Source organism: Delphinus delphis, chromosome 19 (genome assembly GCF_949987515.2).
Source record: "Delphinus delphis chromosome 19, mDelDel1.2, whole genome shotgun sequence".
Classification (NCBI taxonomy): domain Eukaryota; kingdom Metazoa; phylum Chordata; class Mammalia; order Artiodactyla; family Delphinidae; genus Delphinus; species Delphinus delphis.
This window is the reverse complement of record NC_082701.1, coordinates 58,454,990-58,480,063: the sequence shown is the minus strand read 5'-3', so window position 1 is coordinate 58,480,063 and position 25,074 is coordinate 58,454,990. Positions and strand designations below refer to the sequence as shown.

Genomic DNA, 25,074 nt, shown 5'->3' with positions numbered 1-25,074 from the left:
TCCTCTCTGCTTAACGTACAGGATGCAGGACTTCATCTCATCTTCACACCCACCGCACATGGGAACGGATTTCATTCCCGTTTTACAGAGCTTGTCTGGGGTCCTACAGCCCGTCAGGAGGTCAAGGTCCAAACCCACGTCTGTTGGGTAGCAGGGTCTGGAGCTCAAGCTCCGACCAGCCGGGGGCGGTGGGTGGAGAGGGCGCAGGGGCTGGGGGCATAACGGCCAGGGTGGCGAGGCCACGAAACCCAAGATGCATTTCATCCCAGTGAGAATCTGGGGAGGCTGCTAGAGGGGTGAGCCGAGTCTCCAAAAACCACAGTTAAGGAACGGGTGGGAGGGACGGGGACCAAGGAGCGTGACCACGCGTGCAGGCCCCGCCGTCAGGGGCCGGGAGGGTCTGAACAAAGGCCTGGGCGCCCGGGAGGGCAGTGACTCCGAGGACCGCAGCCCGCGCTGCCGTCCCCAGCACCCCGCCGCCCCGGGAGCGCCCGGCCCAGGAGGGCCGCGCACGCGCCGCCGCCGGGACGTGACTAGGACAACGTACACGCCGGGCGGCGGCGAGGGGGCGGTGTCTGTGGCAGCAGCCGTCGGGCCGGGGGCTGGGCCGGGGCTCTCGGCGCCGCAATCTGAGCGTATCCTTGCGCCCTGAGCGCTTCGCTGCGGTCTGGTCTCCACTCAGGCACTCCCTTAGCCACCCGGTCACCCTTCAGGGGTCCTCGCGGCCCGCCCGCCGCTAATTAGGGGACGGACGCAGTAGCCAAGGCGACCGCCGGATTGACAGGCATGCGCGCCAACCGGCTTCCGGAAGCTGCCGTCTGGGCCTGCCCGGCGCGTGGCCGGTGGCCCAGTGACAAAAGTGGAAGCGCCAAGGGGGCGGTGACCGGGCAGGCTGGGTTGTGTCGGTTCCCCGGTGATTGCGCGCTGGGGGCTGAGGCGATTTCGGGCGTTCGGACGATGCCGTGACGTAGCGTGGCGACAGCGTTGACGGCGTGAGCGCACCCCCGTGGAGGGAGCCCTACGGCCGCGGGGGAGGCGCGGACAGGAGGCAGGCTGCTGTTTGGGGCGTTCGCGGAGCCCTTCAGTGGGTGGGGGAGGGGCGGTGGACGGCCCCCGTCTGCGCGTGCGCCGGCCCCTCTGCTGACCCGGCCGCAGGCGCGCGCATGCTCGCTGCACGCGGAGCCGCCGTGGCCGGTCGTACTGCGCCTGCGCGCGGAGCCGCCCGCTGAGGAGAGGCGCTGGCGGACGTCGGGCGGGCGGCCGTGACGTCGTGAGGAGCGCTTTAAAGTGCGGGCCGAGCCGGGCGTCCGAGGGTCCGGCCAGGAGTCGGGCCGAGCCTCCGCGGCCGCCCTGCGCGGCATGAGGCCCTGCCGGCGCCCCTGCCCCCCGGGACGCGGAGAAGGCGGAGGAGGAGGGAGCCTCGTCGCCGTCGCCGCATGACTCGCCGTCCCTGAGGCCGCCCCGCCGCCCCTCGACGCCCCTGCTGGGCGGCGCGGCCTCGCTCGCGGGCCTGGCGCTGAGGGCCTCTGCGGCCCGGGGCCCGGGCGCGTCCCCCAGAGCCATGCCCGGCCGCCCCGCCCGCCGCGGAGGGCCCTAGAGCAGCGGCGTGGACCATGGCGGCCGCCAGCGGCTACACGGACCTGCGGGAGAAGCTCAAGTCCATGACATCCCGGGACAACTACAAGGCGGGCAGTCGGGAGGCCGCGGCCGCTGCCGCCGCCGCAGTGGCCGCCGCCGCTGCCGCCGCCGCCGCGGCCGAGCCCTATGCGGCGCCCGGGGCCAAGCGCAAGTACCCAGAGGACTCGGACCCCGAGCGCAGCGACTTCGAGGAGCAGCAGCTGCAGAAGGAGGAGGAAGCGCGCAAGGTGAAGAGCGGTATCCGCCAGATGCGCCTGTTCAGCCAGGACGAGTGCGCCAAGATCGAGGCCCGCATCGACGAGGTGGTGTCCCGCGCCGAGAAGGGCCTGTACAACGAGCACACGGTGGACCGGGCCCCGCTGCGCAACAAGTACTTCTTCGGCGAGGGCTACACGTATGGCGCCCAGCTGCAGAAGCGCGGACCCGGCCAGGAGCGCCTCTACCCGCCGGGCGACGTGGACGAGATCCCCGAGTGGGTGCACCAGCTGGTGATCCAGAAGCTGGTGGAGCATCGCGTCATCCCCGAGGGCTTCGTCAACAGCGCCGTCATCAACGACTACCAGCCCGGCGGCTGCATCGTGTCTCACGTGGACCCCATCCACATCTTCGAGCGCCCCATCGTGTCCGTGTCCTTCTTCAGCGACTCCGCGCTGTGCTTCGGCTGCAAGTTCCAGTTCAAGCCTATCCGGGTGTCGGAGCCCGTGCTTTCCCTGCCGGTGCGCAGGGGGAGCGTGACTGTGCTCAGGTAACCGCCTGGGAGGAGGGAGCGGCCCCCAGGAGCCCGCGCTTTCCGCTTCTGACCCAGGCTTCTGTTTGCGGGGCGGGGGTGGGGGGCGGGGAAAGGGGTCTGCGTTTAAAACACGGGCAGTAAGAAAACAGGGAGCTGAGCTAGAATTTTCTATCCCGTGGGCAGACTTGACGAGATCGCAGACTTGACCCAGAACTAATCTAAAGGCATCTTTCTGGAAGGGTGGTTTTCGGAGTCTCCTTTACCTTCGTGATTTGAGCAAGTCACTTCCATTTTGGGCCTCCATTTCCAACTCTGTGTTTTTAAAAAAATTAGCTGGCATTACCGTCTAAAAGTCTTTCCAACTTGCCATTCTTGGTCTTTTTAACAGAGAACATGTTCGTGGATTCCTTTAAGAGAGGAGATCCTCACAGAGGAAAGCCCTTGAGCGTATTTAATTGATACACGTTCTTCATTCCCAGGAGGGGGAGTGGCTTCCCTGGAGTTGAACAGATCAGGGGTTGGACCAGGAATAGAGTGCAGCAAACTTAAAATTCAGTCCCTCTTGGCTGCAGAAGAGCCCATTGGTCCTTTGTAAGATGCATTACCTGTAATCAGGACCATATGAAACAAAATAAAGCTTGTCTCTTTTCCTGGTATTAGGCTTTGTAGCTGTTCAGCAGATCTTAGGCTCTTGGCCTATTTTCAGCCCCAGAACCTGCTGAGAGTTAGCTCAGTGCCCTGGCCCTCAGAGAAGATTGCCTGCTGCAACACCTTTGCTGTTTATATGAAGCAGAAAATTTACTTGGAAGCTCCCTGCTTCCAGCCCTGAAGCAAGTAAATCGAACGATGTACTTCAGTAATCCCCAAAACCTCTTAGGAGATCTAGACTGCAGCTGTTCCGAGCAGCTTGGTTGACCACCAAATTCTAGTACAGGATCGGCAGGCACTGCACTTTTGTTGTGAGCAGCTTAACCTCTGAATTTCGGTCAGTGCCGTAGGCCACGGTCACGGGGAGAAGCAGGGTCCCGGGAGCCCTCTCAGTGCCCTGAGGCAAGTGTTCTGTCTCATTTGAGGGGAACAGCTGAGGCTGCCTCCGTATCTGGGAATGGCAGCAGAGCCGTGTGGTGCCCACCATGTCTCCTGAGGGGGCAGTTAGCGAAGTCAGTGGCAGCAGGAGCAGTACTTCGGCTTCCTTATGCGTCGAAATCTAGAGGCCACCTACCTCTCAGGTACCCCCTTGTCACGTGGGCTCCCGGCTTCTCCTCGGATCTACGTGGTGCTCCAGATGGATGTCTTGGCAGAGCCCTTTAAGATGGGATTTCCAGGGCACACTCTCCCAAGTGGCCTGCCGTGTAAGGCAGTTAGGTGTCTGACTTCATCGAAGGGCTCTCCGTGCTTAAAGGGGTCTCTCGCACGAGGGCCATTTGCTCTCCTAAGGGGATACTGGTTTCCCACATCATCACAGGTCCTCAGGGCTGTCAGCAGGAGGTCTGGCAGTGGCCCGGTGTGTAAAGGGGGGGCCACAAGAGGCAGTCTGTGACTTGCAGAGCCCCCTCCCTCCCACACACGCACACCCTGTATTGAGGAGAGGTTTCAGGTTCCTAAAGCGCAGGTCTGTTAGCGATCAGCAGCGGGATTGCATCACCAGGAAAACGCTCTTCATCTTTGCCTTAGAGTGGTGAAGTCCCGAGGCTTTCCCAGTCCCTTCCTCCTGGATTCTGACTTGGCTGAGGGGTCAGTGTGGGAGGCTCGGCCACGTCCTGAAAAGTGCTGCCCCTGGCTTTGAACCCAGCTCTCCTCTCCTTTGCTTTGGGACCTTGTGGGCGTTCTCTGAGCTGGCTTTTCCATCTGTAAATAGGGTGATGGCAACTTGCACAGCCTGTTAGAGCTAAAGGTGGTGATTCGGAGTCTAGCAGAGGGCCTGGCACAGGGTCGACCATACACAGCCACTTCGTGCTCCCCTGCTCTCTTGGCGGGGAAGGGGCTAGGGATTTGGGGGAGCCTTAAACATGGCTCTTCCCTTCACAGAGTTCACGGCCCAGGGGAGGCCACAGTCAGTTAGTTACAGCCCAGGAAGGTAACCGCAGGAGTACACTGGGGGGGATGTCTTACTCCACTGTGGAGTTTGGAGGTTTTCAGGAACTTGAAGGGGGCTGGGAGGTGACTGGGAGTGAGCCGCTGAGCAGAGGTGCGGGCGGAGGGGAGCGCATGAGGGCTAGGTGAGGGGTAGGTGCTGACTAGAGGCAGCTGGAGCTCCTTACTAGTCCTCAGAGCCAGCCTGGACCTGAGGTAGACGTTCTGGTGTGGCGTGCCTCGGTGAAGCTCTAGAGCAGAGCTCCTCCGCCGCAGTCCTGTTGACGTGTGGGCAGTCCTTGTGGGGGCTGTCCTGTGCCTCTTGGAACGTTTAGCTGGATCCCTGGCTTCTGTCTGCTATGCCAGAAGCACCTTCCGTGACGACCAGAAATGTCTCTAGACACTGCCACGTGTCTCCCAGGGGTGAAACGTCCCCCAGGGGAGAGCTACTGCTCTCAGGTTCCGGACACCCCCGCTAATTTAAGTTCTCCAGCACCTGTTCACTTAGCTCTCTGAGCTTACTTGCTATGCAGGTGTGTGAACACCTGCATGTTAGTGCTGCCTCTGTGCAAGTCCTGCTCGGGCTCTTCCCTGAGCTGGTAAGAGGGGATGCTTGCTTTCACTTCCTGGTAAGTATCCCAGCGCAGAGGTAATGAGCTGTAAGGCTGCCGATGGAAGGGGCTGATGAACACAGTGGTTCTCTACAGGTGGGCAGGGGTTCTAGTAGTTCTCATCTGACTCAGACTTGTGTTGTTGATGGCAGTGGTGTCTGTACCCGTCCAAGGCAATATGGCAGGAATACAGTTTTATATTTAATAGTTGTCAGCGTGGATTCCAGTGTGTGGCAAACATTGACTCAGCAGTGTCCAGACGTGGGCATTTAGAGCAACTCCGGAGCAGACCCTTCTGGAAGTGCTTCAGACTTCTTTCCAAGCCAGCTGGGAGTTGTCTTCCTGTAACCTTTCCACGCTGGGCCTGAGTGGGTCCTGTCTTAATGCTGTTCTCTAGAGAAATAAATCTTTTTTATCTCCTTACATCAGTTCATCTTGTATTCCTTTTCCTGTTCCCTGTATGGTAAGTGGCAGATTAAAACAGATTTCAGATGGATTAATTGGAATAATTACCTCAAGGCTAATTGCATACTTGCTGCTATTTTTAATCACTGCTGAGTGGTCTGTGGTTGCGGTGGCCACATGCCCAAAGAGCCAGGCCTTAGCCACCTGTCTGCAAATTACTGTATCGCCCAGCCATGAGACCACGCAGTGGTGAGCGCAGCCTGTGACTTCCAGATAGCAGTTGATACTGGGTGGAGCGGGCACCCCTTCAGTTCTGGGCAAAGGACTGATCATGTTCAGCTGGTTGAAAGCAAAATTTAGCTTTCTGGCTTAAAATAGTTAGGAATGTAGGGCAGATAGGTCTGGGCCACATCTCTTGTGTGGAATCTTCTGATTCCGTGAGAGGGGGAGGAACTTGAGGATGAAGTCAGGGCTGTTTATTCTCAGGAGGAGCTGGGCTACGGGGTGTTGGCTGGCCTTGGTTCTGCCAGGCGTGAGAAGAAGGCAGAGGGCAGCAAAGGAAAGGAAGCTAGCAGGCTAGTGATGGTCTTAGTCATGAAGGTCAGAGAAAGCAGAAAATAAATAGGCCATAAAAGTTTCAGGGCTGGCTGGCCATTCTTGGCTGGGCCGTTGGTGTGCTGCTGTTACTGGGATATGATGCTAACTCGCTGGAGGCATGGGCTCATCTTTGCGGACTTTTTCCCTGGAGGTGGTTGGAATACCTGTATCCTTTGCTGAGGTCGGTGAGGCCCCCACGACAGATTGGACCTTGTCACTGGGAAACACAGATGGGCTTTTCTTCCTACTCCTCGTTACCTACCTCTCCCCACCGCCACTCCCATCAAAAAACAAAAACCAGTGTAGCATAGACACTGAAACCGAGAGTTTGATTAGAGTTCCATTGCCACCACTTTAGCTGTTTGACTTTGGGCAAGTTATTTAACCTCTCTGGGCCTTAGTTTGCCTCTGCAAAATGGGGCTGTTGAAGTCCTAGAGTTGTTAGCAAAGATTGATTGTCTTTCACGTGACCGAAGGCTTGAGGTTTTGGTGAAGTGTCTGGAAACAAGCTGCCTCTGTGCTCAGCTGCTTTCTGTTTATACTTCGATGTGTACAGAATTGGGACTTGGAGCAGGTTGGCCTTCTTCCTTCTGGGTTCAGAAAGCCCCAGGACTGCTTCATCGTGTTAGGCCATGTGTCTTCTAGGAGGTTCAGGTGTGATTGTAACTTGAGTCTGAGGTCACAGTTCTGCCCCTGTGCCCAGGTGGCTGGCCTGCTGCCCCCCAAATCCTAAGTGAGGTCCTGTAGGCCTCTCAGGGGTGAGGCAGGCTCATGGGGGCTGCCAGAGCAGGTGCCCCCGCTGGAGGGAGGTGTCGCCAGGCAGTCTTGGTGATCTCAGCCAGGCCCTCCATCTCTGGCTCTGTCTGCCCTGGGCAGGGTACAGAGTAGATGGGGAATGGCGGCCACCTTGGAACTGTGCCTTAATAATTCCGTCTCCAAGGCTGTCCCCTAGAGGAGAGGTGTGTAGTCCTGCACAGCCCCTTATAAAGAGTCTTCCAGACTCCTCATTTGACCTGCACCTGATCCTCTGAGGAAGGACTTGCTGCAGTCTGTGTTTTGCAGATGCAGAAACTGAGTCTTCACAGCAGTAGGAACGTTGACCTCGACACACACACGTCATCTAGCGTCTGCTGTATGCAGAGATGAGTAAGGCCTTTGCAGAGCTCTGTCTTGTGGGGAAGACAGTTGCCACAAGGCCGAACTGCAGTAGCAGAGAGGGTTGGGTGGGTGGTGTGGCGGAACCCAGCCTGGGGAGTTGAGCAGAGCTTCCCAAGAGAGGGGAGACTTTTCAAGAGTCACTCTAAGGCATAGTGTGGTGGGTGACAGCCAGGCTCTTGCTCTGGGTGGTTGCAGCACACTAGTCACTGCTGCATTGGGGGGGGCGGTGCTTGGGCTCAGTGCAGGGCAGTACCAGCCTCAGGTATTTCCCCTCTCCCTTCCCTGTGAGAACAAAAGAGGAGGAGGCACTGGAACTTTTCTTCATGCCAAGGTTAGGCCTGGACCCAGGGTATATTAAGTTTCAAGCTGGCAGACTGGCACTTTCAAACAGTTTGTCTTGTAGCAAGTAAGTTCCTTAGCAGTAAATAATCCTCTGTGGTCTCTGTTGGACACTTTCTGCTGAAGTTTGGACAGAAGAGCTTCCTCTGATAGGACTTGGAGCCTCCTACTTGCAGCAGAGCTTGATACTGAGGACGGGGTCAGTAGGCTGTGTCGTAGCTGCCAGGAAGTTCTAGAAGACCAGTGCCAGTGAGTTCTTCAGGTGGGGGTCAGTGAGCGCCATGGTCATTTCTGTGGGCCCGTGTGGTCTTGCTTCTGCACTAGTTCTTCTGAGGCCTGGGCTGGGGGACAGGAACCTGGCATGACTTGCTCTTTGTTCTGGAGCACGTTGGGAGGTGGGGGGCACTTAAAATTTGACCAGCGTCTGGATCTGCTGCTTCTGTGTTACAGGATGCAGTTCCTTGCTGAAGATGGGAAGTCAGGGCCCTTGGCAGGTCCTATAGCCAAGTCAAACAGATTAGTAACACTCGTTAACAGTAAGGAAGGTTGCCTGCAACCGGTACTGCAGGTCTAGGCCTTAGAAATATGCCTTGGATTGCCTTTGGGGAACTGGACTTCACTCTTTGGCAAAGTCCCGTGTTAGTATGGGACTGTCTTGGAACCCAGATCTGCACTCCCCTAATGTGGAGTGACAAGAGAGAGCATAGGATAAGCTTTAGAGCTCCTAGCCCTGGGAGGGGGCCCAGGAGGCCTCTGCTGCAGGGGGAGCCTGGATGAAGGTTGTCCAGGACGCCTGGCTTGTGTCACGTGCTCAGTAAATGGGGGTGCCAGGCACCCTGCATTATCTCACTGAATTCTCATGGTAGCCCTGCAGGTGGGCCTCCCGCTGCTCTTCTCCAGGGGTGCTAACCAGGAAGACATATAACTGTAGTTCTGCCTAGAAGAGACGAGCAGGAGCACTGACCCTTTTAACAGTCTCATCATTAGTCACCACAAAGGAATGTCGTAAGTGACAGAGCACAGAGCAGCACCACATGAACACCCGAGAATCTACTGCTGTCCCTGCAGTTGGCCCAGCATGTGACTCAGCTAAGGTGACAGAGCTCAGGTTGTAACCCAGGTCTCTTCAACTCCTCGATCACTGTATGGCATTTCTCACTGGGCCTCCAGATATTTTCTTAAAGATTTTTTTTTTTAATGTGGACCATTTTTTAAAGTCTTTATTGAATTTGTTACAATATTGCTTCTGTTTTATGTTTTGGTTTTTTGGCCATGAGGCATGTGGGGTCTTAGCTCCCTGACCAGGGATCGAATCCACACCCCCTGCATTGGAAGGCGAAGTCTTAACCACTGGGCCACCAGGGAAGTCCCTAAATTTTTTTTTTTGTATTTTGGCCATGCCACGCGGCATGTGGGATTGTTCCCCGACCAGCGATCGAACCCAGGCTTCTGTAGTGAAAGCGCTGAATCCTAACCATTAGACAACCAGGGAACTCCCGCCTGCAGATGTTAATAGGTGTTGTTTGAGAGAAGGTTCCTTGGTCAGTGCTCAGTTAAAGTCAGCTGTAGTAATTCTCAGGTCCTTTAACATACCAGTGCTTTCTTAAACTCATCAATATTTCCAGATTGATTTGACTGTGGACATTTGTCCGTAGTTATCTCACAGGACGGTTATTTACAGAGAAAATTGAAAACCTGTGGTCGAGGAGCAGCTCAAAGGGGAAAATCCCTAAAATAAGAGCTCTTTTCTCTGCCCTCCACATGGCCCCAAATCAGATTTCTGAATCAGAGGTACTTCTCTCTAGGACTGTTTATTCGCTCTTGCATCTAGTTCTTGCCCACGTGGGGGCAGCCTGGCCATTTTGAGGAGTCCTTCCCAGGCCTGTGGTGTTTCTGACCATTGCTCCATCCATGTCTTCACAGCTGCCCTTGAGAAGGAGCTGATTAGCAGCTGAATAGAGAAGATTGGTGGTCCCCGGTGGCAGCCAGGGAACCTGAGCAGGGGGAGGAGGCCTGTGGCTGCGGAGCTGCCTTGGCTCAGTGGAGGGCTTAGTGGGGGGTGGGAGTGCCTCATGGCTGCCAGGCTCCCAGTGAGGGCCTGTACTCAGGGAGCTGAGTTTGCTTCCAGAGTTTCAAATCGGAGAGACATTAGCTGTGAAGAGGACAGCCGTCTACCCACATTCATTGGTTTGAGCAGTTTTCAAAATCATGTAACTTGATGAAGGAAATAAATAGATACTTGAGTGTGATGGGAATTTTTAAAATATTCCAAACACAGTTGTCTTCAAGATTTTGGATCCCCCAAAATGAAGGTGTTTGAAAGCATTTTTTCCAAGTAGACAAATTCTCTTTTTGAACCTTGCAGCCTTAGTTCTCTCTGGTGACTCAGTGCTGTCAGTGTCTGCCTTGGCCTCCTCTGCCAGCCCAAGGGTGGGGGAGGGGGAGATGCAGTTCTTATCTTCTCCCCAGGGTCTGGCCTGAGTCACTCCATCGGCCTCCAAAGCCACTAAAGGTGTGCCCTCTTGGGGACCCTTTGAAAGAAGGGCTCCTGGCCTGTGCAAGGAGATTCCTGCTTCTGCTTCTGCTTTAAGACCTGCTTTTACCTCATTCCAGGTTTTCTCTTCAGTGGTTTCTGGGCAAAAGCATCCTGGAACTTAACACGTTATTTCCTCCCACGTAGATCCTTGAACATGTCACGTAATGGGGTGGAGGGTGGCCGTTAAGACTGGGACCCTATTTCTGTCTCCGTAACCCTGGGGATCTTTGGTTGTCCATCTACTCTCCATGCTCACGTGCTCTGTGTTTCTTTTCAGTGGATATGCTGCTGATGAAATCACTCACTGCATCCGGCCTCAGGACATCAAGGAGCGCAGAGCAGTCATCATCCTCAGGAAGTAAGTGTCCTGGTGTCTGGCTCCTGCAGACCTGACTGCAGGTGGAGGTCTGGGTTCCTCTGTCAATAGCCCTCAGCACGAGGGCTGAGCAAAAGCACACGCTCCCAGTGTTTGTGGGCTGGGTCTTGAGACAGGATTTGGGGGACATTCTTCCAGGCCCTGCCTCCCCCCACCTCTTCCTTTTCCTTCCTCCTTGGTTCTGATTTGTCACGTGTGCTTCTCACTGAGTATTTTTAGATTGTGCCTCAGCAGCTTGCTTTAAAAATGCCTGGGTTTTCACTTCTGAGAGGAGCAGGGGGTGAGGACAGGGGATGTAGGTGGGTGGCTGGCCGCGTGTTGAGCAGGCGCATGGCTTGTGGCTGTCCCTCTTCTTTGGCCAGGGGGTCAGGGACGCACTGACCAACATTGCCAATCCTGGCATCTCCAGCACTTCTTTTTTTTCTGCTCACGAGGTGAATGGACTGACCACGTGGACGCTGGGTCAAGACAATCCTGCCTTGAGGCAGGGGTCCTGAGAAGGCTGGCTGATTGCCCAGGCTCGTGTAGTCGTCAGTGAGCAGGACAGTGCCTAGACCCAGGCTGGAGCAGGATGTCCTATAGCTTGCCTTATTTGTTTTTTTTTTAATTTAAGTAAACTTTATTTTTTAGAACAGGTTTAGGTTTACAGAAAGTTGTGAAGATAGCAGAGAGCTCTCCGTTCCCCTTCCTGGTAATGTCTCACATCAGTGTGGTATGTTCATCACAGTCACGGAACCAATACTGATCCGGGACGGTTAACTGGAGTCCATCCTTTACTCACATTTCCCTAGATTCTCCTCACGTCCTTTTCTGTCCCAGACCCCACAGGATGTGCAGTTGTCGTGTCACCTTAGCTCCTCTCCACTGTAACACTTTCTCAGACTTGCCTTATTCGTGGTAACACTGACCGCCAGGTGTGTGGTGGAAGGTCCCTCAGTTGGGGTGTTGCCTCATGGTTACACCGGGGTTGTGGGTCTGGGGAGGAGACCGCAGAGGGGCAGCGCAGTTCTCCTCACGTCACGTCCAGGACGCAGGACCTTCCACTGTCAACGCTGACCCTGAGCGCCCGGCTGAGGCTGCGTTCGTCACTGTTGCCCCCTGTCCACACTGTCCTCCCAGGAGGGACGTCGCTGTGAGCGGCACACGTGTAAGGAGTGGGGGGTGAGCGCCACCTTTTTGAGGGCGGAGTGCCACCTCTTTGAGGCGGAGTCGCCACAGAGGTTGCCTGGAATCCTTCTGTACAGGAGATTTTGTGTCTTGTCCCCCACTTGTTTATTTCTTCGTTCACTCATTCCTGACATCAGTGTGGAGTTGTGGTGTCTGTTCTGTGCTCAGCTTGTCCCAGCTTTGGCCATTGGGAGCTCTTTCTTTTTTTAAGTACATCCTTATTCTCTGGCTTGTCATCTTTTTTTTTTTTTGGTCATCTTTTTAACTGCAATTTATCACTTCTGCATCTTGGCCCTTTGGGTCCGGAGCTCCAGTACATTGTGGTGGTGATGTCTCTTTGGCACGGCCCTGCCGCTTTGCCAAGTCAGAACATTGAGTCTGTTTTATCATCTGTAGAATGGAGATGACCCAGACCTGTGGGACAGTCCTGCGGTACAGGCAGGGCGCTGGGCACCTAGGGGAACTCCAGTCAGTGGTCAGCCTGGCAGCGTTTCTCCTCTAGCCTAAGAATATTCCCAGAATCCATCAGAAGAAGGGTTTTTATCTGCTTTTCCGCTTGCTTTTCCTGTGGTTCCCAGCACAGTCCAAAACCCAGGACCCAGAAGTGAGGCAGCCCAATGTGTTGCTCCCTTCTGGCCTTTCCTTCCCAGTCATTTCTTGTCAGGTGTGCCTGGTACCGCCAGCGGCAGCCAGAGACCAGGTGGCCCACCCGGGGCAGGAATGAGGGTGGGGGGGGAGTAGAACCAGAGCAGCGCCTTCTAGGTGTTCCTTCCCAGCTCCTCATAATAGCTCATCCCAGGGAAAGCTTCACTGGAGGTGCAGGAGGAAGTGGCCAGAGCTGGAGTGTTGGGTCGTTCTTCTGGCTGTTTCCTTCCTCGAGCGGTGGCTCCCGTACCTGTCTGCCCGAGCCGGATGCTCCTTGGTGGAGCTAGGACTCTGCACTGTTGTTGTTTTTTTGTTTGTTTGTTTATTTATTTGTTTATGGCTGCGTTGGGTCTTTGTTGTTGCTGCGTGTGGGCTTTCTCTAGTTGCAGCGAGCGGAGGCTACTATTTGTTGCAGCATGCTGGCTTAGCTGCTCCGCGGCATGTGGGATCTTCCCGGACTAGGGCTCAAACCCGTGTCCCCTGCACTGGCGGGCGGATTCTTAACCACTGCACTACCAGGGAAGTCCCCAGGACTCTGCACACTGTTAACCAGCTCACCCCACAAGCTCTTTGGCCAGCTGAGCCCCTGTAGCGTTCTGACCGAGGAGAATGGCTGTTGTGGGTGACTGGGCTCTTTGACCTTCTGCCCTGAGTGTATCCAGGAGCCCGCCGGGGACTGGGCTGGAAAGGAGTGGATGGGTGCCCCCACCTCCGCAGCTTCCCTAGGCTGCTAAGCTGGTGAAGTGCCTAGCTGTAGGCAGCCCACCCAGGGGACCAGAGCAGAGGCAAGGGCAGCTCTCTTGCCTGCAGAGTAAAATCCAAGGTCTCTGTTGGACTTTGCCTGTCCATCCAGCCTCCTCCCTCAATGTTCTCCCTGTTGTCTCCTTCCCACTTAACGTTAAATTACCTGCGGCTCCTAGTGTGGCCCACGCACTGATGTCCCAGACTCTTGCAGCAGTGTGGCCTCTGTTGGGAATGCTTTCCCTTCTGACCCACACCCACCCCCCAGATGACCCACATTATACGCGCTGAAAGTTGGTTAACCTAGCCGTCCTTCAAGGCTCGAGGGTCAACCATCTTGACACGCAGGAAGCATCATATACGTGTAGCTCTCTCAGCCCACCCCCTACCCCCTGCTGTCACAGCCTGTACGCTTGCCATTGTGAGTTCCAAAGCTGTGTTCTGTGGGGGGCAGGGAGAGCCGTGTTCATCTGAGTCCCAGCACTGAGGCCGGTCCAGAGGAGGACAGCTCCGGTCGATGAACAGCACCAGGTACAAAAGGACAAGCTGGTGACCTGATGAAAAGGGTTGCATCCTGGCTCAGGCGCTGCCCAGGGGTCAAGGATGTGGCCTTGGTGGGTGCCTGGCTGACTCTGTGTCCTTCGGTGAGGCCACATCCTGACAGGTGGGACCTGGGCACTGAGCCCGGTCCTGCTCCTCGTAGGCAGGTAGGGTGGAGCCAGCTCTGCCTTCTCTTAGGTTTGGATATAGATGCACAGGCTGCAGAGGGAGGGCCTGGGGCCTCTGTCACCACTTCAGGCTGGTCAGCACTGCGGTAGTCTTTCTAAGGGCCTCATGGGGGGAAACGGGTGGGCGGCGGTCAAGTGCTGCCTGGCTCAGCAGAACACGGCTCCTTTGCACGGGGATGATGCTGAGTCTTCATAGGAGGTGCCATAGTTTCTCGCTGGGAGTGACCTTCGGAGAGCCTCCCCGGGGGTGCAGTCCCTAGGCTGCAGTGTAGTGTCATCTGTTTGGGGTCACAACCAGTAAATGGCTGAGTGCGGCCTTGAACCTGGGTCTCCTGGTGTTGGGTCTTGTGGCCCTTGGTGGTTTGCACAGTGGAACACCCCGAGCCCTGCCCCAGGGCGGATGCTGTGAGTTGAAGAACCCAGAGCCTTACATACAGAAGGGCTTTCTTGCCTCTGCTGTGCCAGTAGAGAGCTGGGGGCTGAGAGTATTTTAAGCGGTAGGGGGCTACCCTCCAGGGTGTGGGGTGAGGCTGCGGCTGCAGGTTGGTCAGCTCTTGAATACGCCCAACTTCCTGGAATGTCGCTGTTTCCCAGCCCACCCAGAACAAGCTGCCCAGCATGCATCTTTGTCAATCATTGGTTCCCCTGGCAGGGAAGCTGGACCTACTTTTTTGGAAGTGTGGTTTAAGTTTTAAATGACTGGTTAGAGAACCAGGAGGCTGGCCAACTTCTGAGGTGTGGCAGTCATTGGGGTGGGGGAGTATTTGGTTTTTCCCACAGTTCCCTGACGTGCGGCCTTCTAAGGGCCTTGTGTGCTGCCCTCTGCCAAGCACCCGGCTACTAGGGGCTGGGCGCCGGGTAGAGTGCTTCCCACACATTAACCCTGAGAGTGGAGGGTATGAACTCTGTTTGGACAGGGGTTCAAGCAGGCAGCTCACTGCCTCGGCTTCTCTAGCCAGTTTGGAGTGATCTCTGAGCAGGGATTCCTGACTTGGGAACATGAAGCATCTCGTGTGCACAAGGCACCCGAGGTGGGCATGTAGGAGACTTAGCGCTCCCTTGGGGCCGGGTCTGTGGTAGGTGGGCACTTCGCACGCTCAGACAGCACAAGCAGAGTGAGCATTGTCCTAGGAGCACAGAGCGTGTCCACTGGGGCCCAGCAAACACAAACAAAAAGACGACCTGCAGCTTCGGGGGCTTGTTGAGACACGCTTGGTAGCTCTGGCTCCTGAGCTGGAAACTGCTGGCCAGGCAGAATTGGTGAGCTTGAAGGCGGGAAGTATAGAGGGCCTCTGGAATGGAGGGGCAGTGAGGGGAAGGAGGCACTGGATCCAAACTTCAGCATCAGGCGATGGCTTGTGGCCCTCAGGGCCTTCTGGTTGGTGGCCAGGGCACCCAATCTCTTGGTGTTCAGGAGGCCCCCAGGCCTGCATCGGGTTGGCCTACGAGACTTGTGTTCCTGCATGATTAACCAGAGGAAACGGCTCAAGGCGGTGTAAATAGCCTGTTTCTTTGCTGCTGGTCAAGTGGAGCTTGGCTCACAGTGGGCTGAAGTTTGGAAAAGCAGCTGGAGAGTCACTTGCCAAATGTTAACCAAAGCTGGTGTGTGCTGGGCTCTGTGCTGGTGCTGGGAAAGTGGTGAGTGTGGTCTCTTCTCATTCACTTTACCTTTGGGGGAAGGTAAAGGTTTAGCGCCTCACCGGAGGCTGGTCAGGGAATGCTATCGAGAGAGGTGCCGCCTGAAGGCAGTCAGGGGTGGTGTGTGGGCCTCAGGCAGGCTTCGAACAGGCTCAGGGGCAAGGACAGGTCAGGCGGAGGTGCTGTCCCTAATAGAGGCCCCGAGTGGGGAACACAGTGGAGACGGATGGGGCGGGACCCAGTCGGAGCTCGTCAGAGTGCTCGCTGCTGTGCGGGAGGTCTGGAGGGCCCTGGGGAGGACCGAGGCCTGGGAGCAGCAGGTGGGGGCTTGTTTAGGAGAGACTGCCTGTGGGAGGCTGAGCTAAACGGCCTACTGGGTCATTCGGTCCGGGGGTCCCTGGGGTCAGAGGGAGGCCCTCCCGGAAAGCAGAGCAGCCGAATGCAAGGCTGTGTGTGTGGATGAGCAGAGGGTGTGCGCTGGGCTTTGTCCCTCAGCTCTTCGTTTCCCTGATCCCGGCCAGGCATGAGATATGGCCCCCACCGGGACACCTGCCTGCCACTGCTTGTGTCTCCATGGTTTTTGTCCCGGTACCAAGGACTACGCACCTTTGTTCCCGGGGAGTCCGGAGATTGGGTGTATCCACAACCTGCCTAAGGAATAAGGAGGCGGTGAGGCCGCCAGGGATGTGACTGGCTTGGGCTCCTGGCCTGGCTCTGTCCCTTTTTTACTGAATACAAGTTGGTTACCTGAGCCCTGTGTTCTTACCTGAAAATTGGGGCCGTTGGGATGCTGGAGATGATTAAACTCGAGACTGCTGTGTGTGCTTCTCGGCCCTTCCTCACCGTTGCCCCCTCTGATCTCGATGGGGCAGGGGTAGGGATAAGGACGGCTGTGCTCGGTCAGGTACAGCGTGAGGAAAGGGGAGCCCAGAGCCATGGTGGTCAGCAGCCCCGGTGCGGGAAAGCAGCCTCAGTGTCAGGTCTCCTGGTGTCCTGGAGGACAGTGAGCCCTTACCAGGGCCTGAACTGGGGGATCCCTGAGCACCCTGATCCTGTGGTCTGGCTGGCGTCTGTGGGGGCCCTGGGTTACACGCATGTGGCATGGATGGCGTGGTGGTAACCAGGCTGGGCGATTTGGAGAGGCTCCCCTTGGGGACTGGGTGTTTTGTTGGCCTGGGTCGGGGGAGGTCTGCTGGGAGCCCAGGACCATGTACGTGCTTGGGGTGCCCTTTCTTTGGGTGATACACTCAGGTGTCCTTCAGGCTCCTCTGACCTAGCAGGCTGCTGCACCCGTGTCAGCACTGCCATGCGGGGAGAGCAGGGCAGGAGTTGGAGAGAAGCGTGTGGTGTTGGTGGGAGCTGGGAGGCGGTACTATTGCAGGAGGGATGGGTGTGGGTCTGGGCTGTGGGGGAGTCTGATACTTAGAGGGGCAGGAGCGTAGACCTGGGGGCCCAGGGCACTCGTAGGCGAGGAGTGTACTCTGACAGGCCTGCCTCACTGTGCCCTGCCTGCTCGCTTCATTGGGAAAGCCAGGCTTTGTAGTACAAGGGTGCTTGGGGAGGGCGGAACCAGCAGTTGTGGGTGGTTAGCAGCGGGGCCTGAAGTGCAGACTGGTTCCCCGTCTCCTAGAAACGGTGGCCTGCCTCTGCCAGGACAGCTCTCTGCTCTGCCACGGTGAAGAGAGCCTGCCTGGGCTTCAGGGGCATCCTGGGGTAGCAGCTGTGTGGCTGAGGCCAGTGACTGGGTCTCTGATTTCGCACTCTCCCCCTCCCCCACCCTGCCCCGCCCCGCCCCAGCAGCTTCTCCGCGGGAGTCATGATTGATAAAGGAACGAGAAGGCAGCACCTAGACAGTCAGTCTCCTCCCTTCCTCTCTGGTCACATGGTAATGTTACCTTAATGCTTGGCCATCCTCCCTTGGTTCCGGCTTCCCGGTACCTAGGACCAGTCCATGCTTTGTCCTGGGGGCTGTCCCGACATACCTGGGGTGCCTTGCCATGACCCCTGGATGTTGGCTCAGATCTGTAAGGAAGGTCTTGGTTCCTGTTAACCACCCGAGGAGGCGCAGGCCCAGACCTTACTGCTAGAACTGGGCTTCCTGCCTCCAAACCTGTGGCTCTGTCTGCTGAACCCTGGCCTGCTCCCTGGGAGTTGGCTGCCCTTTAAGAGGGGAGGGGGGTGTGCTCTGAAGGCACACTGCTGGTGGGCTCTGGGCTGCGCATCTGGCTCTAGCCCGGCTTCTTGCAGCTTGGTGGCTTTTCAAAAGTAGAGCTCCTCCAATGTTCTGAGATGTACTTGTAACAGCCCCAGGGAATGTGTCGGGCCCCAGAGCTCCTACTGCCCCCAAAGTGGGTGCGGGAGGCTGAGTTTCTGGTGGGGCTGCTTCTGATCACCCCTTCCCTGAGGGCTGGCCCTGACAGTAGCAGAGCTGTTGTGGGGGGAGCTGCGCCTTCCGTCTCTTCTTCTCTCAGGCAGCTGGAGGGACACAGAGCCTGTCTGTGTGCCTGGCTTCTGTCCACTCTCAGCTGGTCCCACCTGTCTCCCCAGCCTCCGCAGCAGTCCTGGACCCACAGCGAGGGGCCCCCACCACTGCCCCCGGCTGCCCGGGCCGGCCGCCCTAGTCGCAAGCAGCTCAGGAAGGGCGGGCCCCAGCAGGGCTCAGTGTGTGCCAGCCATGCCTGCGTGGCAGGATGTGCCTTCCAGCCCCGGAGGTGTGTGGGCCAGGCTCTCCTCTTGGTGGCGCTGCTCTTCTCTGGCCTTCCGCACTCACCCGAGGAAACCACTTCACGGTCTTGGGCTGCGGGTCCTGCCCACACGGGCTTTTCTGTCCTGGGCGTGTGCTCCCGGCACCCGCGGGGTCTTCGGGTCAGCTCGGCTCGGCAGTGCTGGAGGGGCGCTTTCCTTCCTGAGGCTTCAGACTCTGGAGTCCTCTGAGTCGAGCTTTTTGGCTCATGTCACATTTGGTGTGAGCTCTCAGCGCAGGGATCTGAGGCCTGGCCTGGTCAACGAGGTCTCAGGGCTTTGGTGATTCTGGTTCCCACCCTCAGGTCTGGGTGTGCCCAGCACCACCTCTTCCCAGCGCCCCTCGAAAGGAGCCTAGCCTTGAAGGGGGCGACTTAGACCCTCAGAACTGAAAGAGGCCTTTGCTCAGATGGGGAGACAGGCCCTGAAAGGGATGGTGACTAGCCCATACTCTTGAGTGGCAGCCTCAGGGCTGGATCTTCTGTTGCTCCTAGGTCCTGTCTCCTGTAGCCTGGGGTCCCCAGAGTGGAAGCCGAGGCTGGTGGGCCAGTAAGTGCAGCTGGGCCCTTCTGGCTTCCCTGTCTAAGAGGCCTGGAGGCTCACCTGGACTAGACTTCTCTCCCAGGACTTCCTGGCACACGTGCCTTCCCTCCTGACTGACCTAGTCTTCCCTTCTGTTATGAGGACCGGGCGCAGTCATTCCCAAGAAGCCAAGGCAGCTCTTGGGTTCCCCTTCTGCTCTCTTCCCCCAGCGTTCTTGTGAGGATGTCCTTTGAGGTACCATAGCACCTTCTTCCTCAGAACCCAGTTGTTCCTTTGTGGCCAGCAGCCCATGGGAAAGATGCCTCCAGGGCCTTCTGCCAGCTGCGCCCCCATCACTCCCCGCCCCAGGCCTCTCTCTTGCCCCTTGCTGCCAGCAGCCTGACTTGCTGGCTTCTGTATCCCACAAGAGGCCTTGGGGCTTCTTTGAGGCTTCCCAGGCCAGCTTCCTCCTGGCCTGACTTCTTAAAGGACTCGGATCACTGCCCTGGGCTACCCCTACCCAGTTTCTCCATCCCTTCTTCCCCCACCATACTTGAACGCTTTTCCTCGACTGACTGGTGTGTTCCAAGTGCCAGGTGGGGGCTTTGCCTTCAGAAGCCCTCTGGCCTTGGCTTGGTCAGTGTCCCGGAACCAGCAGAAGCTGCCAGGTGGCTGTGTTGGGACCAGAGCCGAGCGTGAATGTGGGATTGGGTCTGGGCCCTCCTCCTGGCTCTACCACAGCCTTGGTGTCCCCGTGTAAGGGTAGGGAAGCTCTTACTCTGTTCCCTTCCAGTCCTTCCACAGGCCTGGACCAGGGGAACCTTCCTGTCTGGTTTTTCAGGCAGGGGTGGATGTGTCTGTTGGAGTGTGTTGGTGCCCACCAGTGGGGCCCTCAGTCTTCTGGCAGGTACAGTAGCTGTCCCTTGAGAATCTCTGGGCCGGAGGAGGGTGAGATGGGGCTGTCTCATCCAGCTGAGAGAGCCCTGGGATCCTTCCCCTGGGGCAGCAGGTCACTGGAAGTCTCCAAACAGAAGTGTTCCCGTTCCCGACTCCTAAGCCTGAACTTGGGAAGGGCGGTCTTTGCAAGTCAGCTGGACCAATTCCTAGTTGAACCATGAGGAGACTGAACCTCAGAGCAGAGACTGCTGGCCTCCACCTAGCCCGGCCAGAGAAAGAATTGGTCTAATGGGGCCACACCCTCCCCAGAGGCCTGCTGGTGACCCCACGTGCATTTCCTTTGCAGGACGAGATTAGATGCACCCCGGTTGGAAACAAAGTCCCTGAGTAGCTCCGTGTTACCACCCAGCTATGCCTCAGATCGTCTGTCCGGAAACAACAGGGACCCGGCTCTGAAACCCAAGCGGTCCCACCGCAAGGCAGACCCTGATGCTGCCCACAGGTACTCAGCTGCGGTCCCTCAACGCAGGCGCCACGGCCTGGCTGCAGGGCAAGATGGGTGGGAAGCCTGGGGTAGGTGGTTGGGAGCCGGGCATTGTCCACCTTTCCAATGCCTTCTCTCTGGTTCCCTGGGGTTGGTGGCATTCTCGACTAAGCCCTGGCCATCCGCCTGTGGGAACGCTGTGTGCCTTCCCACGCCTTCCCTGGTCCTGCTCCCTGACACACGCTCCGGTGGGTTACATGGGACTTTAGCAGGGAAGTGCAGGCCTCGGAAGGTCGCAGAGCAGGGGCCCGTTTCAGAAGGGTTTCTGAGGAAGCTGCTGAAGCTGAGGCTGGAAGGATGGGGAGGATGTATGGGAGGGGCAGTGTGGGCCAGGGGTGCCGTATGGGCTGAGAGCCGGAGACAGTAAGAGCTTGGTAGTTTCAGGGCTGGTGGGGTTGGTGAGCAGAGAGGGAGACTGGGAGTCGGGGGAGGACTGAGAAGCCGAGGGGGATGCCAGAACCAGGCAGGGGCTTGAGGCTGTGATAGGAAAGCCGCCTTCTGCCCGGCAGCCTTGGCGGTGTCCTGGGGCACCAGGCTCAGAGCCCAGCAGACCCCACAGGGTAACCGGGGAATGTCTCAAAGACGAGGGGTGACCGTTGGCACCTGCTGGGCAAAGAAAGACACGGTGCCAGTGCTTCTGCCACTGCCACACACCCCCCTCCATGGAGACCTGGTGAGCTGGGGTGGCCCTGGGCCAGTCTCTGGGTAACGCCTCCCCCACCCCTTCCCTCACAGGCCTCGGATCCTGGAGATGGACAAGGAGGAGAACCGGCGCTCGGTGCTGCTGCCCACACACCGGCGGAGGGGCAGCCTCAGCTCGGAGAACTACTGGCGCAAGTCCTACGAGCCCGGGGAGGACTGCTCGGAGGCGGCGGGCAGCCCCGCCCGCAAGGTGAAGATGCGGCGGCACTGAGGCCTGAGCCTCCGGGACTCGGCTTGATCCTCACTAGCTGCCCCTCCTTTTGTTGCGTTTTGAGGGGTTTTTTTCCTTTCCTTTTCTTTTTTTGATTCTTATATTTTTTTCCTTGGTTTGTTGCCTGTTAAAGCTGAAGAACAGAATTGGCCAGGACCTGGTTCTCGTGTTCTTGGTTTTCCTCCTGGATGGAAAGGCTGTTGGCATCTGTAGGCACAGAAGCTCACGCTGGAGTGGCCAGTGGAGGCGTGGGGGGCAGCTGTCCTCACGTGGGGCTGTGTCTGGCTGGGTTTATTTAAAAGCAACAAAATGTTTTGGTTTAGAAAAATTCTTGTTTTGCTTTAAATGTAAATCTTCTTAGTGTTGTAAATGAAGTTCAATCTCCTCCCCCTCCCCCCACTGTCTGCCATGGGTTGAGGTCTTGCCGGCTCTGCAGGGGGCCTGCTGCCCTCCCACCCCTCACTTGCTCTCCAGGCCCCAGCAGCTCCCGCAGATACCCGCTCCTCCTGCAGCAATTGTTAGGGATGACCGGGCAGAGGCCTAGGTAGTGCCAGCCCCTGTTGTCCCAGAGCTGTTCAGTTGGCTGAGACCCCGGGCTTCCTGCATGCCCTCTGGCCTGCTCTGCCCACGGGTCCCTGGGCTGCCCAGGGGCCGGCTGCAGTGGTCCTGACCTCTTGCCAGGAGCCTGCCTCTTTGCTGGGTTGCTCCTTTTAAGCATACACGTGTGATTGTGTGGAACAGTTAGACTTGCCGTATTGGGGCAGTTTTAGGAATTGTTTCTAGCTGGAGGGACTGGTGTCCTTCTGAGTCTAGCGTTTGGGCTATGGAAAATTGTTGTGGTGTGTGGTAGGGTTTTTGTTTTCTTTTGTTCTGAGTTTTCATTTTTTCCTTTGGTCTCCTGGCTTTTTCCTTTCCCTTTCCTTTCTTCTCCATCGGCCCTCCTTGGGCCTTCTCCCTATGTCAGTCCCCATAGGAAGCTGCCCGCCCCCTCTGTCCGCCTGCAGGATGCATCCAAGGCCAGAGCTCAGGCCTGCAGACTGGGTTGGTGCCTCCTCCGCCTCAGGGGCATGAGAGCTGGGGAAGGAAGGGTCCTTTAAAAGATAATAATGAAAGGGAAAAAATAAGTGAAGTCTTCGGCAGTTTCCTCCTGCTCAGATCCTTGAAGGCTGCAAGGTTTTGCTGATCTGGGTTCATTAGGAATGTCTTCTTGCCAGCCAGGGCCAAGACCCAGGCCTGCTGAGAGCAGAGGCCCTCCCAGTCCCCAGGCTGCTACCATCCCAGGGGGCTAGTCTTACAGAAGAGGCTGCAGAAAGCTGGGGGGCAGCCCCCATCAAGAAGCCCCTCTCAGGGGTCAGAGCTCCTTTGCCAGTGTGGATTCCTCGAGTCGGGGCTGCATAACTAAAGCAGTTGCAGTTTTTTTTTGTTTTTTTTTTTACAGCTTTTTTCCCAAAAATGATTTGTAGTTGTGTGTGCAGCACTTTGCCCTGATATGTGTGCTCTACAATAAAAACCAAATCTAATATATTTTGAAACAGTTGTCTGATGCTGTCGTAAGAGAGGACTTGCCTTTGGTTCTTCCTTAATCCCTTTGTTTTGCCCTGAAACTCTGAAGGGGGTGGGGGGGCAGAGTTCATTGCCCACCGAGGCTGCAGAGGAGAGGAGCAGTTGCTGACGCAGGGCTGAGGACGGGCTCGCCCAGTCTTTTCTCCAACTGCAAGGAGGATGGACTTCGTAAGCCGTATGTCCAGGTGCCCAGGGCACCGTGGGCCCACAGGAGCCAGGATCCTACTGTGCTGAGTTCTGGAAGCCCGTCTTCCTTGGGGTGATCAGAGAGGCTGCGGGCCAGTGGAGGAGGAACAGCACGAGCAAAGGCAGGAGAGGGCCTGGCCTCTGTAGACAATACGTAGGTGGTTTTGCTCGTTAAACAAATTCTGGAGTTCCTGCTATATGCTGGCCAAGCCCTTACTGTGGCCCCATAGTGAGCAAAACCCTTCCAGCCCCTGCTCTCAAGATGAGTACGGTAGAGCGGTGGATGCAGATCCAGGCTTGAGGCAGAGGGGTTTGGGTAGAGTAGGGGTGGGGTCCAGGGGGTTTAGTCCCTCCAGATCCTGGACCTGGCTCCCAGGTTCTGATCAGGGGCTTTGGTCTAGAGTCTCCCTCATTCATTTCCAGTGCCCAGAGCCAGTCTGCTTGGCCAAATTCTTGCTGTGAAAACCTGGCAAGCCACTTAACTCCCCATTTAACAGGGAGGGGAGAGTCCAGAGGGAGCAAGTGAGTGGCCAGGGCTCAGGCCTGCAAATCAGTGACAGGATGTGAAGTGGGGGTGGGGTGGGCAGAGCCTCCTTGGGGTCTGTGGCCAGTTGGGCCTGCAGGGGTAGCCACGGGGCTGGGCGGATAGGGCCCTGGATGCCCTGGAGAGGAGACATTGGAGCTGAGGGAAAGGTCACCCACACCGTGCCTGGGCCCCTGACTTGGGTCACGGGATGGGGGCTCATGCGGAGGGCTGGGGAGCTGCGAGGGATTCTCCACTGCAGCTGTGATAAAGCCAGACCTGGGTTCTTCCTAGTGAGTGAAGGAGGCCCTTTGCCTTGAGGACTGAGGGATGAGGCCAGAGGAACGGGGTCCAGCCCTCAGAGGTCCTGCTGTGTCTCTGGCGCTGGTTTCTGTCCCTGTACAGCGGTTCCATGGCACCCCGTCTCTGGGACTGTGAGAATCCTCTGAGTAGTTCCCAAGCAGATGGGGGGGCCGTATCTGAGTCCCTGAATCTGACTGTTCCCAGCCCTCTGCTGGGGCACTAGCTAGCTGTTTGGGCCACGTGCTGAGTCCCATCTCTGCTCCCAGCCCAGGCTTGTATACAGAGGTGCTCTAACAACGTCAGGCTCCAGCCCTTCCCAGCTGGGGAACCCATCCCATTCCTATAATCCTGTTGTGTGGTGGGGGAAACTGAGGCCCAAAGTCACATTCATTCATTCAAAAAATACGAGTGTCCGACTGTGCTGAGCTCTGGTGAGGGTACAGGACAACCTGGTGTGTGTCACACACACACACACACACACACACACACGCGTAAGGTTATTGTAGAGCGTACTGATAGATGTGTAGCACGTAAGTTACCAGTAGTAAAGCGTAGCACTCTTTAAGTTCTGTCTAGCCCGCTGTTTCTCACAGAATGCTCTTACTGATTTTAGTTGTTGAGTTCTTGTATTTGTAGCTCACCTGTGGTGGTAATTCAGCCACAATATGGTAAACGGAGCTGCATCCCATCTACCTGTATTAGTTTCCTGTGGCTGCTGAAACAGATCGCAACACGTCCGGGGGCTTAAAACAACAGACGTTTATTTTCTCACAGTTTGGAGGTCAGAAATCCCAAATCACCACCACTGGGCTGGAATCAGTGTGGCAGGCCCACGCTCGCGTCTGACAGCTCCCGGCGGCTGTTGACATTCCTTGACTTGTGGCCACATAACTCTCGTCTCTGCCTCTGTGGCCACACGGCCTCCTCTTCTGTGTCCCAGATCTCCTCTGCCTCTCCCTCATTACAGCCTCCCTTGATAACCAAAAATAATCTCCCCATGTAAAGATCTTTAATCACACTGGCAAAGTTAAAAAACGTTAAAAAAATTTTACATTCCAGGGATTGAGACCTGATACCTTTGGGGGCCACTGTTCAGCCTACTACTACCCTGCTCTCTTCCCAATAAGTTTGTCCTTAAATTTGAGACATGACCTACTGATCACTCACTGATGAACAGATTGTTAGTGGGATTGAAATGTTTCAGCCTCAGTATTAGTTTTAAATTTAATCTGCATCGTTAATATTTTCTCCACCCATTTCTTAAGTCTAGACCTGTGCTGTCCAGTACATTAGCCACTGGAAGCTCGGCTGTTGAGCACCTGAAGAAACGTGGCTGGTTTGAATTGAGTTGTGCTTTAAGCGTAAAATAACACACCAGAATTTGAAGAGTTAGTACAAAAAAGTGTAAAAAATATCATTAGTTACTTTATATTGATTACATGGAAATGATAATATTTTGGACATACCTGGGTTAAATAAAGTATGCTATTTAATTTTAC

The 25,074-nt window shown here is 56.6% G+C and overlaps 1 protein-coding gene across 1 annotated transcript; it reads left to right on the top strand.

Annotated features, from left to right (window-relative positions):
* Positions 1-1,435: 1,435 nt before the first annotated feature.
* Positions 1,436-25,074, top strand: ALKBH5 (alkB homolog 5, RNA demethylase). The gene is made up of 4 exons (XM_059997893.2): positions 1,436-2,383; positions 10,365-10,445; positions 19,890-20,045; positions 20,823-25,074. The coding sequence occupies exons 1-4, from the start codon at positions 1,614-1,616 to the stop codon at positions 20,998-21,000; spliced, it is 1,185 nt and encodes a 394-aa protein (XP_059853876.1). The 5' UTR covers positions 1,436-1,613; the 3' UTR covers positions 21,001-25,074.